General features: G+C 55.8%; 1 protein-coding gene across 1 annotated transcript in view; it reads right to left on the reverse strand.

Annotated features, from left to right (window-relative positions):
• TCERG1L (transcription elongation regulator 1 like) overlaps positions 1 to 16941 on the reverse strand; it is a 209321-nt gene that overhangs the window by 68091 nt on the left and 124289 nt on the right. The window contains exons 5-6 of the mRNA XM_024121147.1: positions 6910 to 7001; positions 3237 to 3325 (exon numbers count right to left, since the gene is read on the reverse strand). Of these exons, the coding sequence (XP_023976915.1) occupies positions 3237 to 3325; positions 6910 to 7001 (181 nt within the window). The remainder of the gene's footprint in view (positions 1 to 3236; positions 3326 to 6909; positions 7002 to 16941) is intronic.

Below are 16941 nucleotides of genomic sequence, written 5' to 3' on the forward strand. Positions count from 1 at the left end.
CCTCCTCTGCTGTTACATCAAGCAGCCGTTGCCCTCAACCAGGCAGAGAATGTGCCGGGGGCCCGCTGCAGAGCCCAGCTTCCTCAGCCCGGGGGTCTCTCACTGCAGGGAAGTTTGAGCGCTGGCTTCCCTGCCAGCCTAAGAGGGTACGATGGGGGTCGGCTCGGCGGGAGCGGGCCCGGGGTTTGACCGGCTGGGGACCTCCGCGGAGAGGACGCACCGTCAAGGGAAGAACACAGTGACTTCGGACACAGAGAGGCACTCCGGGCGCTCGGCCGTGAGGAGTGGAGACCCACTCGGTGGAGAGAGCCGAGCTCCCCCGCGGCCCTGCCCACTCCTCTGGTCACCGCAGCCTCTGGCAGCGCCTGGGGGCCCGCCGGGATCCCCCCGGCCTCACGTCTTACAGACCCAGTCACCCCCCACCCCCAGTCTCCCCAGCGCGCTGTCGTGTGGGCGCCCCACTGTGAATCCCTGCTGACCAGAGGGTTCAAGGCAGCGGCTCCCTGGCACGGTCTCCGTCTGGGTGAGGGCTTCCTTACGCACGTGGGCGAACTCAGGCTTCCTGGCCTGCGATGGCCGGCGGGGACGGCAGGTGGAGGAGCCAGCGTCTCGGCCTCCCGCACCTCCAGGAGGCCTCTCTGTCCTTCGTCTCCTGAGGACCTGGTTGACCCCGGGCACAGGCTGACGACTAGCGCACTCCCTGGACGGGGTCGCGGTGGGTGACCCGGGCTCACCGGGTGCAACAGCTGCAGCCCCCGGGGCGCAAGAGCTCTTCCCAGAGGCAGACTGCCGTCACACAGGGTGTGTCCTCACCAAGGCTCCCGGGGGGGCAACACCGAGGCGAAGGACGCGTCAGACCACGCTGCACACGGCGCCCCCCAGTCGCGAGGGAGGGCGGCTGCAGTAGAAGCTGGGCTGGTGCTGCCCCTACGCCCCCTGCTCCCTGCGAGGTCCAGGTCCCTCTTCTACTTTTCAGGGGATGCACAGACCCAGCCTCCCAGGCGTGGCGTTTTTTATACACTGGCACCCTTTACCCCGGGCTGCTCGGTGAGGCCCGGCAGTCTCGCTCAGGCGGGACTGAGTCAGGAAGGCAGGGAAATAGGGGAGCAGAGGTGGGAAAGATGCCCAGGTCCAGCCGGAGGGCCAAATTCCCACTCAGAAAGCGCGCCACGGCCTCGTCTGAAAGTCCGGACCGCGGCCTGGACACGCCTGCCCTGTGGCACGACTTCCTCGTGCGGCGTGACAGCCTGAGCCACCAGCCTCCCTGTCCTGTGAGTCAGGAGAGGAGGGCTCCCTCCGTGGCTGCCACCTGGGCTGGAAGCCTGATGAACAAGTCAAGGCAAAGGACCCACACAGAGGGGGACTGGCAGCCGAAAGCGGTGTGACTTCAGGATCCCAGGAAGAACTGTGTGCCGTAACACAGCATTATTGAGGAGTTGAAACCACAGCTTCCACAGTTAGAAGCTTCTAGGGCCCCAGGTCATGGCTTCTCCCCAGTTATAATCCCCAAGGGCTGCATCACGTACACAGTAACGGGGCCACGCACCCGCGCTGAATTTACCCTCACCCCCAGCACGATCGGTGGCAAAGTGCGCTTGCCTTAGAAACACGTGTGAGGAGTCTGGTTACAGAAGACCCCAAACGGCATTCGTGGCGTCATAAAAAATAAATAGTTTAATGTTGTTTTGTCCCCCATTCGGTTCCTGGCAACAAGCTCCTAATGCCCTTGGAATTAGCTAAGTGACTGAGCGTCTTTTTCACTCATAAGCAGCCCCTCTGAGCACACTCGAGTTTGCGCCCATGCCCCAGGCGGTGACTCTTGGAGGACGGGGCTGGGCCCGGAAGGACCCGCTATGTGATGAGAGGGTTGGTTTGTGGCCTCACCTCACGCCCTCCAGGAGGAGAGAGGGCGTGCCTAGTGATGAGATGTCCATAAAACCCCCTTCAGGTCAGAGAGGCTGAACGTACTGACCACACTGGTGCCCCGGGAGGGTGATGCCCCCAAGGGGGAATGGGGGCCCCGAGACCCCTCCCACACCTTGCCCTGTGCCTCTCTTCCACCCGGCTGTCCCTGCGTTGTGTCCTGAAAATAAAACCGCTATCCTAAGTAAATCACTCTTCTAAGTTCTGTGAGTCGTTCTAGCAAATTCTCAAACCGAGGGGAGGTCGTGGGAAGCCCTGAGTTCGCAATCAGCTGGGCAGAGATGCCGGCAGCCGGCTGGGTCTGCAGGAGGGGAAGAGGGGAGGGACGGAGCCCTCAGCCTGTGGGGTTCTGGCTAACCCAGGAGTTGGTGTCAGAAACCAACTGAATTGCAGGACACTCTGTAGGCGTTGGAAACACTGTGCCACTAAGTGTTATAGCATAGGGAGCCCGGACCCGGGAGGCATCCCCGGGGTGCCGGGCATTTCAGCTGAAGACAGGGCGGGAGGCCCCCAGGTGTCGGCGACACCAACCACCGACCGGCCAGAGGAGCGGGTGCCCCGCCCGTCCAGTTAAGGGCACAGGTTCTCGCAGTGAGCAGGTGACCAGGGCAGGGCTGCAGGGCAGGACAGATGCCAGAAGTCAGGACACCATGCAGGGCGATGCCACAGCCGGGGACCACGGCCGGCCGCTGCCCCCGCCCTGATGGTGCACTGAACGATGCCAGCGGCTCTGTTTCTGTTCTCTAGATTAGCTGCTCCTCCCAACTGGATCCTGCAATCTAATCTTCAGGTTTTAAAATTAATTTTACTATAATAACCTTTTTTTCTGCTTCCAAATTACTCCATTATAAAAGGACATTTTAGAAAACCAAAGTCAGTGGCTCCCTCGTGGAGGGCGCTTGGAGTGTGGCGGGTACTCAAGACCAGGAATCCTCACAGGGCAGCTGCAGAGCCAGACGCAGCTTTAATTAACATCTATTCAGTTACGCTTTTCTTGGAGTAGAGGGAAAGGCCTTTGAAGCTCAAGGCGTGCTGCCGTTTCTTCAGACACTGCCTTTCACTGATATATATGCAACAACATTACTATTTTAATACATATTTGCAAATATATTCGAGCAGGATAACTTATCACTTAAATGCTTTTTTTTTTGGCAGAAGGTGACCACGGTGTGGAACTCTACCTGCCGGGAGTTGCAAATTAATTTTTTAAAACAGCATTGCCGATGGAGTCTGCATTTCTCTTTGGGGACAACAAGCAAATGCTGGGGCAGACAGGGCTCTTTCCCACCGCTCCCAGCCTCCGGGCATCTTACCAGGGGGATCCGGGCACCGGGGTGGAGGCCACGGGTCTTGCGCCTTTGGCCGTACTGTCTTCGCCTGTCACTAGGATCGATGGAGGCTCCTTTCGGTAGAGAGAGAAGGAGAGCACTTTAACAAAAACATTTAAACAGTCCTCTTCAATTACGGGCAACCGAGTAAAGAATAACAAGTCTCCTGCAGACAGACCTGCCCACACTAGCTATTAGATAATGACCTGCTCAGTAGAGCCAGCTAATGGGACCCGGCAGTCACATGAGAATTTAGAATTAATGGCACCACTGACTGTGTTGAGTGACTCAGGCTAAGGCTTCCCTCTAATTATCCCAAATTGGCCCAGCTGCCTGCTTTTGTAGAAAGAGACACAGGTGGTGGTGGCTGAGAGTTTGCTCCCGGATGCCTTAGTGTCTTGTGGGCAGAAGCTCCCACCGGATTCGTCTCTGGAGATGGGCTGACCCAGGGGCTGGAGTTACTCTACCGCCAAACACTGCCTTCGGTGGCAGGGAACCTGGGAGCGGTGAGGGTCCCAGGCGCGGCTGGGCTGGCCCGTCCCATAGGCGCGGCTGGGCTGGCCCGTCCCATCCCTTGAAGGCAGGGGAAGTGACAAGCCTGTGTCCTTGCAGTGTTCCGTTGCGCCAGTGACTCCCCCCACCCAACCTTCTTCTAGAGCATCCACGTGAGGGCGGAGTTCAGGGCGTGTTCTACACTGTGCAGGTGACTGTGGTACACAGTTGGGTTTGAAAATCACTCTGTCTCTGTCTTCATGTAGAAAATAAAGAATGTTTGAATATGACATCACCCAGAAGAAAATGAAGATTATTCTCTAAAGTTAAAAAAAAAAAACAACCTATGGCTGGGACACTTGATCATTGTTCATTACGGACAGAATCTGGAGAGAAACAAAAGTTGTTTGAGATTAGAAAACATGGGCAATTATGACACCAACATAAACATGGATCCAAGATTCAGATTAACTTATTTAGCTGCACTGATGTACGGCATGTATCAGATTTTCTTCAACAAAGGGAAAGAGAACCAAACTCCTATAGGTGGAACTGAAAAATTACCATGAGGAATTTTTTTTTTTTTAAGTCAGTGCCATCTCAATTTTGGAACAGCTATAAGAAAGAAATGAAACCATAGTGAGCGCAATAAATTCTAGCGGTGAGGAAACACTTTTTTTTCTTCTACCAGCTGTTTCCATGGTTTTAATCTCAAATTTAGAATAGTATAATGACTGTGTTCTCTTTCACAAAATCAGGTGAGATTAAAAGATACTAGTGCATTATTCAAAGCAGCAACAGGTTCTGAGTTGAGAATGTCACAAGCAATTAAAGCTATAGGTTCGTTTAAAAATAATTAAATGTCATCCTAAAATTTGAGGCTCTGTTTCTACCATCATCGGTGTCGGTGCTTTGTGAGGTAGTGCGGGGGAGGAGACGGTGAGCCATTTGTGGGAATGATTCAAACTCGAGGACGCCAGTGCTGCCAGGCCCCACGTGGGCACCGCTGCCAGGCCCCACGTGGGCACCGCTGCCACGCCCCACGTGGGCACCGCTGCCAGGCCCCACGTGGGCACCGCTGCCAGGCCCCACGTGGGCACCGCTGCCACGCCCCATGTGGGCACCGCTGCCAGGCCAGCTGCACAAGGACAGGGCAGTTGCACCAAAAGCCCACAGGCTTGTTCCAGGGCCCCCGAGGGCCATACTGGGACCCGTACTCCTTCCCACCGTCCCAACCTCCTTTGAAACAGAATCGTTAGCAAGGAAAGTGCTACATTATGAGAGCACTGAAACATAAAATTCAAATATAAAGTTAAAAGATCACCAAGGGTCTAGAAGGGTAGGAAAACCCCCCAAACAAGGCACGTGAACTCCGGCCAAACCACAGGCAACGGAGTGAACCTGCCTCCTGCTCACTCGGGAGTAGAGCCCACGACATCAGGAGAGAACGGCCAGTGCCAGCAGAGCCAGGCAGAGGATGGACGGGAAGGGCCAGGATGAAAAGGTCATCCGGACCAGGTCCAGTGCGGCCCCTGGGCAAGGACCATGGGGAACCGCATCAATTAAAGGTTAGACAGGTAAGGTCCATGACATGAGGGGTGATCTCCTTCACGCCTGTCCATCCTGGTTTTTTACTGGGGTCTTCCTGGGGCCCTTCATTCATTGTGACGTATAATTACATTGACTAAATGATTTGTAATTTACGTAATTATCCCTAAGTTCGTAAGTTGAAGAAGAATCTTTTTGTAGAATTTTGGGGTGGTAGAAAATGTCTTTGTTTCCTGTGAGAAAATAACATAACTGGGAGTATTCAGAGACAGTTGTGTTAGAAATATATGTGTCTATCAAGACCAGAGTTTACATTACTAATCCAATTAGAAAAACGAGGAGAGATTTTCATTATGAAGCTAACTGAAGAATGAAACCTAATGAGGGGCCTCTGAGTGGTAGATTTCCCCCACTAATTATTCAAGTAAATACGGTGGGACATGATTTCTGATGGGGACTGACACTTGAATTTGGCAAAGCTGGGGTTCTCCTGGTAATTCTCCCTAATTACCAAGGTCGTCTTCTTGAGATGCACGCTGGCTATGATTTCCTGTTGGTGATAAAAATGGCTAATCATGGCATAAAACTCCCCTTCCACACTGAAGTAATAAAAGTGAATTAGAGGCACAGAGCCCAGAGATAAAGAAAGTAGTTAAAACAGAAGGAAGATGATCTGTTTAATAAATACATAATTCTGACATGGATGTTCATCTCTTGTAGAGAAATCCTACATCAGGGAGCAACAGGTTAATCTGCACTAACGTTCGTGATCCATTTATACCATTTAGCATTGGCACTAACGATGGGGAGGAAGGCGCGGACCACGGGTGAGTGCGCCCAGGGATGTCACTAACGGGGAACTGACAGGACCACCAGCGGGAACGGGGACGTAACAGGCTGGGGCAGAGACACACCTGGTAACAGCAAAGGAAGAGAGATGTTCACACAACACTGGGGCAGACCAGAGGCCAGCAGTGTATCCGACAGACCAGACCAGAGGCCAGCAGTGTATCTGACAGATCAGACCAGAGGCCAGCAGTGTATCTGACAGATCAGAGCAAGTTAAGTGCCATTTGTGACTTTCAAAAGCAGCAATAAAAGCTGATTTCTTGGGTTAGTCGTGGGAAGAGAAATGCACCCAACACATTCACAGTCTGTAAAATGTCGTTTGGTAAACGAGCAAAGGGAAGGACCTGAGATTCTAATGCGTTCAGAAAACACAAACATGCGCTGGTTTTCCTATAACAGTGAAACCAAACGCAGACCGCAGCCTCGCCTGAGGGGCGTCCAACTGCATGGCCTGGCTGCCCGCGTGCCCGTGCCTGCTGAGACGCGAGGGCGGCGGACCCAGGAAGCCAGGGTCACTACTCCTCTGAGTAGTGCCGGCCGGCGAGCTCTGGACCTAGACCAGGAAGGGGAGGCCGGGCTGCTTCCGCCCGGCTCCCGGATGCCCCTTCCCTTCCTCAGGGCTCTGGAGCTGTCCTGCTGGATCCGGCCCTGTCCCACACAGGGGACCGCAAAGCACCACTGCCGAGAGCCAGGTGGGAAAACAAGGGCGAAGGCCGTGCGGGCCCCGCAGCCCCCAGCCCGGGGTTTCACGTCGTCACAGCCCACTGACCTTGGCTGCTCTGTCTCCCGCCGGGCTCTTCGTCTCCCCGGGCAGCATCAGGGCCGGCGGGCAGGGCGCCCGGCTGTGCTCTCTGCTTTTATCTGCGGGGCCAAAACAACCATCGTTAGCGTCCGTTTGTCCCGTCAGTCTGTAAAGCTGAGCAAGGACAAACAGTGGCTTGGAGAAGTCAGAGTGGCGGTGTACATGGTGCGTCCCACGGGAAGCTGTGCCGACCGTGTGGGGCTGACCAGGCCTCCACCGCGACTCCATGGTGAGGTCCTGGCAACCCCATCTGAGCCTGCGCAGCACCGTCCACGGAGCACTTGGCCACGCACGCATCCTGGGCCAGGCCACGTGGGCCACGATGGACGGGACTCAGGTCTCCCTGACAAGGGGGCCAACGTGGGCAGTGGGAAGCAGAGCCAGGTTTCCGTAGGCTTCAACAGCCAGTGGCCGTGATGGGCCACCCCGAGCCCTGTCCCAACAGGGGCTGGGGGTCCACGCTGGCCAGACTTCCTGTTACCGTTGTTTGCCCATCACTGAAGTGGACTCTGGCCCCCATGGGTGGCCTGCACGATGCCTTGACTGTGCAGACAGTGACTGCCTGGGAGGAGGGAGGGGGAAGCGGCAACAACCTGACTCCAGGTATGAAAACAGACTTCGGCTTCATCTTATTCAAAGACGCTGCGTAGCCTCAGACGTCTGCGGGCAGTGACGGACAGCAAGATTAACCGCGGTGTTAGGACCAAGGATTAGTAGAAACACCAAGCCACCTAAACACACCAGCCTCACAAACAGATAAATTCACTGAGGAGACCCTGGAAGGGTCTGGAAGGGACTGCTTGACCTGGAGCGCCTGTCTGTGCAACACAGTTGCGAAGGTCCCAGGGTCTCTCCTTCCCGGTGGAAGGGAGGAAAGAAGGACAATGCACATAGCTCTGTGTGTGTGCGTGTCTGTGTGTTCATGAATGTACACGTGTGTGTGTGTGTGTGTGTGTGTGTGTGTGTGTGTGTGTGCATGCTTGGGCTTGGCTCCCACCTGGGGCCTGGCCACGGTGCCACAGTGGGCATTGGTACCTGGCACCCTAGTGGCTGCAGAGCCAGGTCCAGGCTGCAGGGCAGCCGCCCCAGAGCCTGGGTGAGGAGGCAGGCACCCCCTAACAACTGTACCTCAGAGATGCAGCAGTGCCCCGGGGCCAGCTCTGGACTTGGACCAAACGTCCAGTCCCCACAGAGGTGCTGCGTCTGGACGAGGCAGAAGCACGCGGGAGCCAGCCCCGAGGCCCCGCCTCCACCTGTCACGGACACGGATGGACGGACAGAGGCTGTTATGACCACAGCCAGGCTTGCTGTCCCTCCGAAGAGTGGCCTGGCCTGCAGGCTCTCCCCAGGGGCCAGCTGGCTGGTCCTGGCTGTTAAAGGGGCCTTAGCTCAGGCTGGCGGCAAACAGACCAAGCGTGGACCCCAGACCTTGCGGCTTCCGGCTGCCCTCACACCTCCCAACCGCGTGCGTCTGGCGCCTGGAACGCACATCCCCTTCACACAGGGGCGGTCAGTGCCGACCACTGGGCTCCCGGGCAGCCGTGACCACCACCCAGAGGCTCGCCTCGGGCCTGGCAACACCGCTTACGGGGCCATTTCACCATCGGCCTTGGGGAAGGGGCTGCGAAGCAAACCTCAGTCAACAAACCACACCCCAGCCCCGAGGGCAGTGGGGCTACTTTATCCTCCCTCACGGTGACACGCAGAGCCCCTGGGCCACGTTAGCGTTTCCAGAACCTGTAAGAATGACCCCCCAGAGCCCGCTTCTTATCAAGGTGCAGAGGGCTGTGCGGGGCCAGGACGGCTCCACACCGGGCACGCCTGTCCCCGCCCCCTTCCTGTGTGCGCAAAACAGGCCAGCGCGTCACACCGTCTACAAAAGACAGAGGAGCCGACAGACGGGGAGGATGTAGGGAAACGGTCATTTGCTCGGTGGCACCGCAGCTCTGCTTGAAAAAACAGAGGCCGAGACAAGTGTGGCCCAGAGAACAGACATCCCAGGAGAGGGGGCTTCATCATGAGATCACGCTACTGCATCCCTCAGGTCTCACGCTGCGTGTGGGACAGCACGCCCCCAAGTCAACTACGCGGGCCTCAGCGGCGTCCATGTCAGACCACCCTGTCCAAGCTTCCTCCCGTGGCTGCCCGCTCCTCTCCTTTACTCGGAGACCCTCCGTGAGGTGGAGACCCAACGCTCTAAGCCCCCGGCAGCCCCCAGCAACAAGATTTTCCTCGTCTGGTAGAAAGAGCCATAAAGCAAATGCGGGGCGTTCCGCTGAGTCAACAGTAGATTCTCTGACACCCCGTCCCCACTCGTCCTGCAGAGCCCGGCGTGTCACGAGGCCTAGAGCCGGGGACCCCCGTCTGGGCTTCAGCTCAGGCCCTGATCCCACCAGCCACCTACTCCGTGCCCGACGGGAACGGGGTTTGCCAGGGGGCATCCGCGGGGCAGTCCTGGAACCCAGCCCTTCCCGCCGCTGCAGCTGAGGAACAGGATGGGAGGCTGGTGCCCAACGTGGGCAGAGGGGGTTTGCAAGGATGCCTGGGTGTGGGCAGCCTTAGCAAGAGGCCTACACCGGCCAGAAAAGCACAGGGGCCTGGGCCAGGGTCGGGGGCTCTGAGGAGAGAGCCACGGAGGGTGGTGTCTGAAGAGGCCACCAGAGCAGCTCTTGTGCGAAAGAGAGGCCGGGGACACAGGGACACACTGCCTTGCCCAGGAGACCAAGGCTGCAGAACCTCCCCAGAGCCACCCGCACGACCTGGGGCCCTCGACCCCTGCTCTGTGAGGGAGGCCAGAGAACAAAAAAGAAGCTGAACTGCGCCCGCTCCCACCTTGCCTCCCGGCAAGGCCCAAGGAAGGGGGAGAAAAGCTTGAACTTGCGATGAAGTGGAAGGGTCTGGGGTATGACCCTGGGCTCCATTTTCTAATTGCTGGACCGAGACCTGAGCTGCGAGTAGAAACGAGCGAGCAGCTTTCCACCACCTGAGCACATGGTCCGGGCTCCTTCCCAGTCCGCACGGGCCGTGCCCGGAGGGAGGGGCCGTGTGCCAGTGCGGGGGCTCCGCACAGAAAACAAAGCAATCGGGCGTCACTGGAAACGTGCGGATCTTCTCACCTCGTGCAGATAGTACACGTTGTAAAAAAAGTGCGAGGAAACTGACCGCAAGGCCCTGTGCTCGTCATAACGCCAATTCTCAACGAGGGTAGACTTGCTTACGTGTATTCCCTCGTTATTCTGAGAAAATATATTAAATTTTTTTCCTTTATTGAAAGCACTTTATCTTTGTAAAAATCAGCTCTTCAAAGCTGGCATTTGGGCTACACGCACGGCGTTGCTCGCTGTGACGGCTTCTCTGCAAAGATGGTCCTGATCGTCACGCTAAAGGCCCTCACGGCACACGCGTCCCCCAGAGCGCCTGTGACAGACGTTGAGCCTCGCCCTGCACGGCTTCCTGAAGAGCCGGCCCCCTCTCACAGCCGTGGCTCGCGCAGCCTTGCTGCTTGGCTGAGCTGGGGCACCCAGATCCCTCTCGTAATAGCCTGGGTCTCCACGTTTGTCCTGGAAGAGCCGATGCTACGTCTCCCCGAGGGCCACTCGGGGGCCCACTCTGACCTGCTGAACCACCCTGTGCTCTGGGCCTCTCCACAAAGCCCGATGATGTTGCCATCAGATGCTCCCTTGGGTGTCGAAGAGAACTAGCTGGTGGAGGAGAATCGACAGGTCTGAAGACCTGGTGCCGGAGTGCTCAGGGGCGTGCACTGTGAGGGAGGCAGGATGGTCAGATCTTCTGGGGCGGTCGGTCTGTTGATCAAGCTCAGCCCTGGGAGGGGAAGAGCTCTCAGATAGTTTGCTTTTCCTCCTGGCGGGGCTGAGTGACAAGGAGGCCCAGAAAGGTCGCGTGGAAGCCGGGAAGAAGAAATGGGGCCTGTGTCAAAACTGCCACACCATCCACGGAAAACACGCATTTGCTGCTTGTACAGAATCCAGCACAACCCTGGCTGTTTGTGGGGAGAAGTGGGGGGAAGCGGAGTGAGCAGTTAGACGGCACCTTCCCTCAGAACGCTGCAGGAGTCGGCCGGGGTGACGGGAGGGGCTCCACAAGAGCCCTCGCAAGATGAATGTCAGCGTAACTTGTCCCCTGGAACAAAGGGGACAGAAAAGCCATGCTTCTTCTCCTAGGCGAGGCTTAGCTGTGGAAACGTCTAGCTCAGCAACCAATCAACCCCGTTTCCCTAAAAGAGGAGCGAGGTGGGCTTGCTGTGTCCTAATCTGAGGTCAGGGGTCCATGGCAGCCTCCCAGCATGTCACCTCCTGGTCATCAGTCCCCATCTGAGCCACCTGCTCCCTTAGAGTCCCGGGGACGTGAAGACTCAAAGTTATCTGGTATCAGGCCTCAGACCAAAGATGGCTCATATACAATGGTAATGGGGCAATAACTATACACCCAGAACTATACTGAGTAAAGCACTAGGATTGTTTTAAACATTTAAAAATTGCTTTCTTAATTATTGACATAAAGAACCACTGCAGATGACTCAAAATTGTCTAACTTGTCAAAAAGATATGAAAACACGTTCGCATCTTTTAATTCAGAAGGTGACTCTGAAATTCAATCTCGTTTTAATCCAATACATTTTGCCCTCCCTTGGTCTCAGTTTCCTCATCTATAAAATGGACCAGTCTCCTAAGTTTCTTCCAATTCTGGGATTCTGAAAGTCAACAGGACATCTGGAACCGTTTGGGGTATATTCCCCCAAAGTAGAAGATAGAAGCAGTGAACTTGGAGGGCCAGAATAATCTTCTGGTTTCCTGCTGGGGAAGAAGGAAATGGATTAACCCCAAGGAAGAGGGCAGAAGAGACAGCTAACCTTTTCTATCCTGAAAACCAAAGGTGGCTTCTGACGAATTTGGAATTAGTGGGGAATCTCCTCTTAGACCAAGGGGACCCCCGATCCACAGAAGGTCTGCACCACACGACCCCGACTGTGACCTCCTGGGGGCGCCCGTGAGGCTGGGGGGGGGCAGCAGGATGACTTGAGCTCCCTGGTCATTGCAGACCATTGGCCACGATGGGAAGGTTGACGAAGCCAGTCCACACCACTAAACCCCACGTGCGCGCAGGCCTCCGCCTGCAGAGACTGGAAGTGAACAGACGGCTCCCTGCCGGGGACTGTGCTCAGAAACGGAGGTTACTCTCCAGTGACCACCCCCACCCCCAGTCCTGGAGAAGCCTGTGTAGGATATGAGGTGCTAGGGGCAATCCTGGAGTGCCGGGGTCCCAGTTTCTGTGTTTGCCACGATCTAGTGACCCCACTTCCATATATGAATGTTCTCACCTCCAAGAACCAATAGCGTATCACCCACTTAAAGAAATGTCTTAAGGAGAATAATGAATGGTATTTTAGTCTTGAATACTGTCTCCTGTAAGTGCTGCCTTAAAATAATTTCTGCGGTGCTTAAGCAAAGTAGAAGCAACCACCTCATTTTACACCTAAGCAAACTAGACGAGGCCTTCTAGCCTCCCCTGTAGCTGAAGATCATTTTCAGGCAAGCGGCAAATCGTCTGTGAGTCCTCCTACATGTTTCATAGGCGGTGATTTCCCAGACTTGACAAGCTGCAGAGAGAATTCATTTTCTACCGGTTTGTAACACCCTGGGCTTCCCTTTGCAAGAACAAAGGGTTTTATTTAAAACACTCACATTAGAGGCCTTGAACTTGGCTTCCTCCACAAGAAGGGATCATAGCACTGCCACGTGGCTCCACCCTTGTAACAGGGCTCCACCCCTTAACCTGACTGTTTCCCACTCCTGCAAAGCGACCACGGCACACGTAGCTCGTCTCCATCTCCTCGGGCCCAGCCAGGATCTCAGGCCAGGGCTTCCGGATCCTGCTGCTGTGGCCTGACTGACTTAACAAGGGTCTGATGTCACCATTGCACAGAAGGGCGGTGGAGATGATGGGCCATCCTCACCAGACTGTCCTAGAGCCTGAAGCACCCCGGTCCTCTCGTGAAGGCAGGCCACATTAGATGACAGGGAGCCACATCAGAACGGAGATGCAGGAAACCTGCCCGCAGCACGGCGAGCTGTTGAACATTGATGGTCAGAGCACTCCTGCCCTGTTTTCATCAGGAGACACGGAGAAGGGTGCAGTGACTGCCTCACCTGGACGTGGGTCTCCCGGAGCAGAGGAATGTCAGGGTCTGGGAGGGAAACTGGCTCCAGTGCTGTGCCAGCCCAGAGAGCTACTCCCAAGGCACCCGGGCACCGCAGCCCCCCAGGAGCAGGCCCAGAGGAAGCTGGCACCCAGGGACAGTGTGTATCCAGGGGATGCTCAAGAGGGATGGCTGCCTAGTCCACACCCCTGACCTCAGTAAACATGTGCTCAGTGGATGAATGGATGAATGGATGCATAAGCTGCATGTGAGTCCTATGCAATTTCAAACACACGTTCAAAGTTCTAACTATCATCCCCAAATAGGGATATCGGAGGCAAAAGAGACGCATTAAATGAGACAATTTCTATAAGAAAAGAAATTTCGAATATTCTGGGCACTTCGTCAGATGTATGGTGAGCCAACTGGGACCAGGGAAAGAGGAGAGGCTGGATGGAGAGATGGAGGTGGAGACTGGAGGGGCAGCAAGAGGAAGAGGGAGATTCCTGTAGACCCTGCAAACCATCATTTAAAATACTTCTCTCTGGTTCAGGTAGAGCATGTTGCAAAAGTGCGGCATTCGACCTTTTCCAGAAAGCATGAATCCATTTCACAGTCCCAGGCTGAGTTACGTCAGCTACGCCCACCTTTCAAGGCAGCGCAGGAATTACAGCTGCTGAAAGAGGGAAGACACCCGCCCATCACTCTACCTTGCCCTGGGGATGCCAGAGAGCACACACCTGGCAGTGCTTGTTCCACCAAAGTGGGTGTCCCAAGAGTCACAGCTGGGCTTTGTCACGGCGGTTACCCTGAGGACGTGAGCTGGCACCGGGGGCTCAGGCGCCCATCCACCTGAGAGGCAAGGGTGCGCCCCCAACACACACAGGCCCACGCTTACACGCAGACAGACAGACAGAGAGACAGACACACACACGTACCCCCCCCCCCCACAGAAAAGACTACTATTTTGATGATTTTTCAGCCATCGCAGAAGTTAAACGCATTATACAGAAATCCACTGCTTAGTTAGCTTACTCTCCGGTCCACCCATGTCAGAAAAGGATGGAAAAAAAGCTGACATATGTGTGCAGAAAGTGTGATGAGTTTTTCTACAGCTGACGTCAAAAATAAGTTGTCTCTGTTATAAGAACTATATGTACTATGCATTGCTTTCAAAACACGGGCAGCATCTTTGAAAATTGTCCTACGGTCTATCACTGCCCCTCTTCTGACTCCGAGGGCACTCTGTCACCACCTCTTGCTTGGGCGCTCACACCTGCAGGCACGTGACGGGCGGAGCGTGTGCTGTGCCCCCGCCTCCAGCAGGCCTCCCGCGGCCACAGCGAACAGCCACCTCCGGGGCTGGCAGCAAGCAGCAGGCCTGGGACAAACGTCAGCTGGTGGGCAGGTGAAAGGCTGGAGGGCGGGCTCCCAGGACAGGACTCCCAGGACAGGACTCCCCACGATGCCCCCTGTATGCTCCCCCCATATCTCCCGTCTCCACCGACGTCTGACCGTTCTAGATCCAGACTCCAGTTTCTTCTCGTCTTTAATGACACTCGCACTCCCAGACTGTAGCCGTCCAGCCCCCAAGCCCCTCTGCTGTAGTCCTTTTCCCTCTAGTAACAGGGCCTGCGTGTTGCCATTTTTACCTAAGTGGCCTCTACCTTCCTGGACAGTTATTAAGTCTCTTCCTTCTCTTTATCCCGAGGCTTTTTCAAGCTCCCTCATGTCCCTCTCGGAGCTTTAACAAACCGTGGCTTCCACAGGGGACTGAAGTCATGAGGGAGGGAGGTTCTGACCGAGTGTGGGCAAAATGGCAAAGCCGGACGCCTCCCCGCCAGGCAGGTGCAGACCTCGGCCCATCCCTGGGCCCCTGAGAACTCTGCCTCGTAGCTGAAGTCTCCTCGGGAGGGCCGCCTGAGGAAGCTTCGTCCAGCCTCTGCACCCCGAGGTTACCTGTTTTAATAGGATAATGAATTTAAAACAAGGCAATGGCCAGAGCGATGCTCCGAGGAGCTTAGCAGTGAGATTCTCGTGGGCTGGTGCAAGAAATGAGAAAGCCCACTGGCTGAGGTCCTTGCAGTCGTTTTGGACAAGGATGACATGGTTTGGAGTTTGAATGTCTCTCGTTCCATCAGCTGAGCTTCGACAAATGTCACGATGAGCATCTCGTGACTCCTGGGAGCTCCGCAAAAGGCCTGAAGGCAGCCCCTCGGGGTCGAGCATGATTACAGGGTCTCACTCGACAGGCGGGGCTCCTCCACCCGCGGGGACAGGACCCCCAGCTCTTGCGGGCACTGGCCTCAATGTAGAACCTGGTCGTGGAGACTCTCCCCCACGCCCCGGACGTGAGGTCTCCCCGGTGCTGGGGCTCCGGGGGAAGCACACGACACGGGGCGGCCTCCCCCCGCCCCACCTCCCAGGTGTCTCCAGATCCCTCAGGACCCAGCATCTGCCTCAGTGTAAATGCTGCCAGGCTGACTGTCCAGTTTCCACACCTGCTGGCTCTCTCTTTTATCAAGTTAAAGAACAGAATCAAGAGACAGGACTCTACTGTACCCTCCGAAGAGCCCCAGATTAATTGTTTAATGAGAAAACACAGCAACTCCAAAAGAGAAGTGTTAACTCCTTCATTGGACTCAAGCATTTAATAACTCGACACGATCCTTGACGCTGGTTTTGGTCCCTTGGGGACACGCTCCTGTATGGTCCCCACCGAGGGGGGCCTATGGTTCTCTCTCGTGGGGACACCAGGCACACATCCCTCCCTGGGGGACCCGTGTGGGCACCCGTCAACACACACCCCCTGCCCTCCCTGCGGTGGGAAGGGTGAGCGGGGCACCGTCACAGAGTGGATGGGTGGGGTCCCCAGGCCACCTGGGTGGGAGCTACACCCGTGAGCAGCCCCAGGGGAGAACCTCTCTGTTTCCTTTCCTGGGTCCTGGTGACAGCCTAAGCTGTGCTTAAGGGCAGGACTGGTTCCAGTTAAAAATATAGAAACATCAAATTGGTATCGTTTAAGTTAATTTTTAAACTTTCTTCTCTATTCGAGAATGCACTAAGCAGAGGTGTCAAGACTCCTCTGTTTAAGGTGCTGGGATGTGAAGAGCTCAGCCTGTCCTGCCCCACAGGCCACTGGGTCCCCCGGCTTCCCCTGGGTGTCAACCTCACAGCAGCCAGGAGGCCGAGCCAGCCTAGCCCCAGGAACCTGGGAAGTTCAGGCACAGCCCAACCACCAGTAAGACCACCATGGAGGGCTGGGAGACGGGGGCTTCCGGCAATTTCTTCAAATCCGAGGTCATTACAGCAAGGATCACAGATTTTTCTTTGATTTGGGTTTTGAGGTTAATGGAAAGGTTACTAATTTCTGATCTACAGCAGACGAACAGAACCTGCACTGGCACGTCACAGTGATGGAAACAGTGCCCACGCAGCGATGGTTTTGTCACACCGCTGACCAGGGCGGGTCCTTCCGTGCGAGGGGGCCCACGTGCCCTGATTCCCCAGAAGCCACTTCTGATCTGACCGCAGAGGGGTGACTGCCAGTAGGTTCAGTAGTCACCACATCCTCGTCTCTGCACCTGGTGACAGCAGTGCTCCAAAAGGCTCACGACAGTTTCTTCATTTTTTGGTCAAAACATGTGGCAGGTGTGGCCCTGCTCTAACATGGCATGAGGTACAAGGTGGGTATAGAGGGAAAAGAAAGGCACGTGAGGACGTGAGGACACGGGGAGGGGGAGGGGGAAGCTGGGAGGAAGCGAGAGAGTGGCATGGACATATATACACTACCAAACATAGGGTGGATAGCTAGTGGGAAGCAGCCGCATAGCACAGGGAGA

This window comes from Physeter macrocephalus, chromosome 20 (assembly GCF_002837175.3).
Source record: "Physeter macrocephalus isolate SW-GA chromosome 20, ASM283717v5, whole genome shotgun sequence".
Classification (NCBI taxonomy): Eukaryota; Metazoa; Chordata; class Mammalia; order Artiodactyla; family Physeteridae; genus Physeter; species Physeter macrocephalus.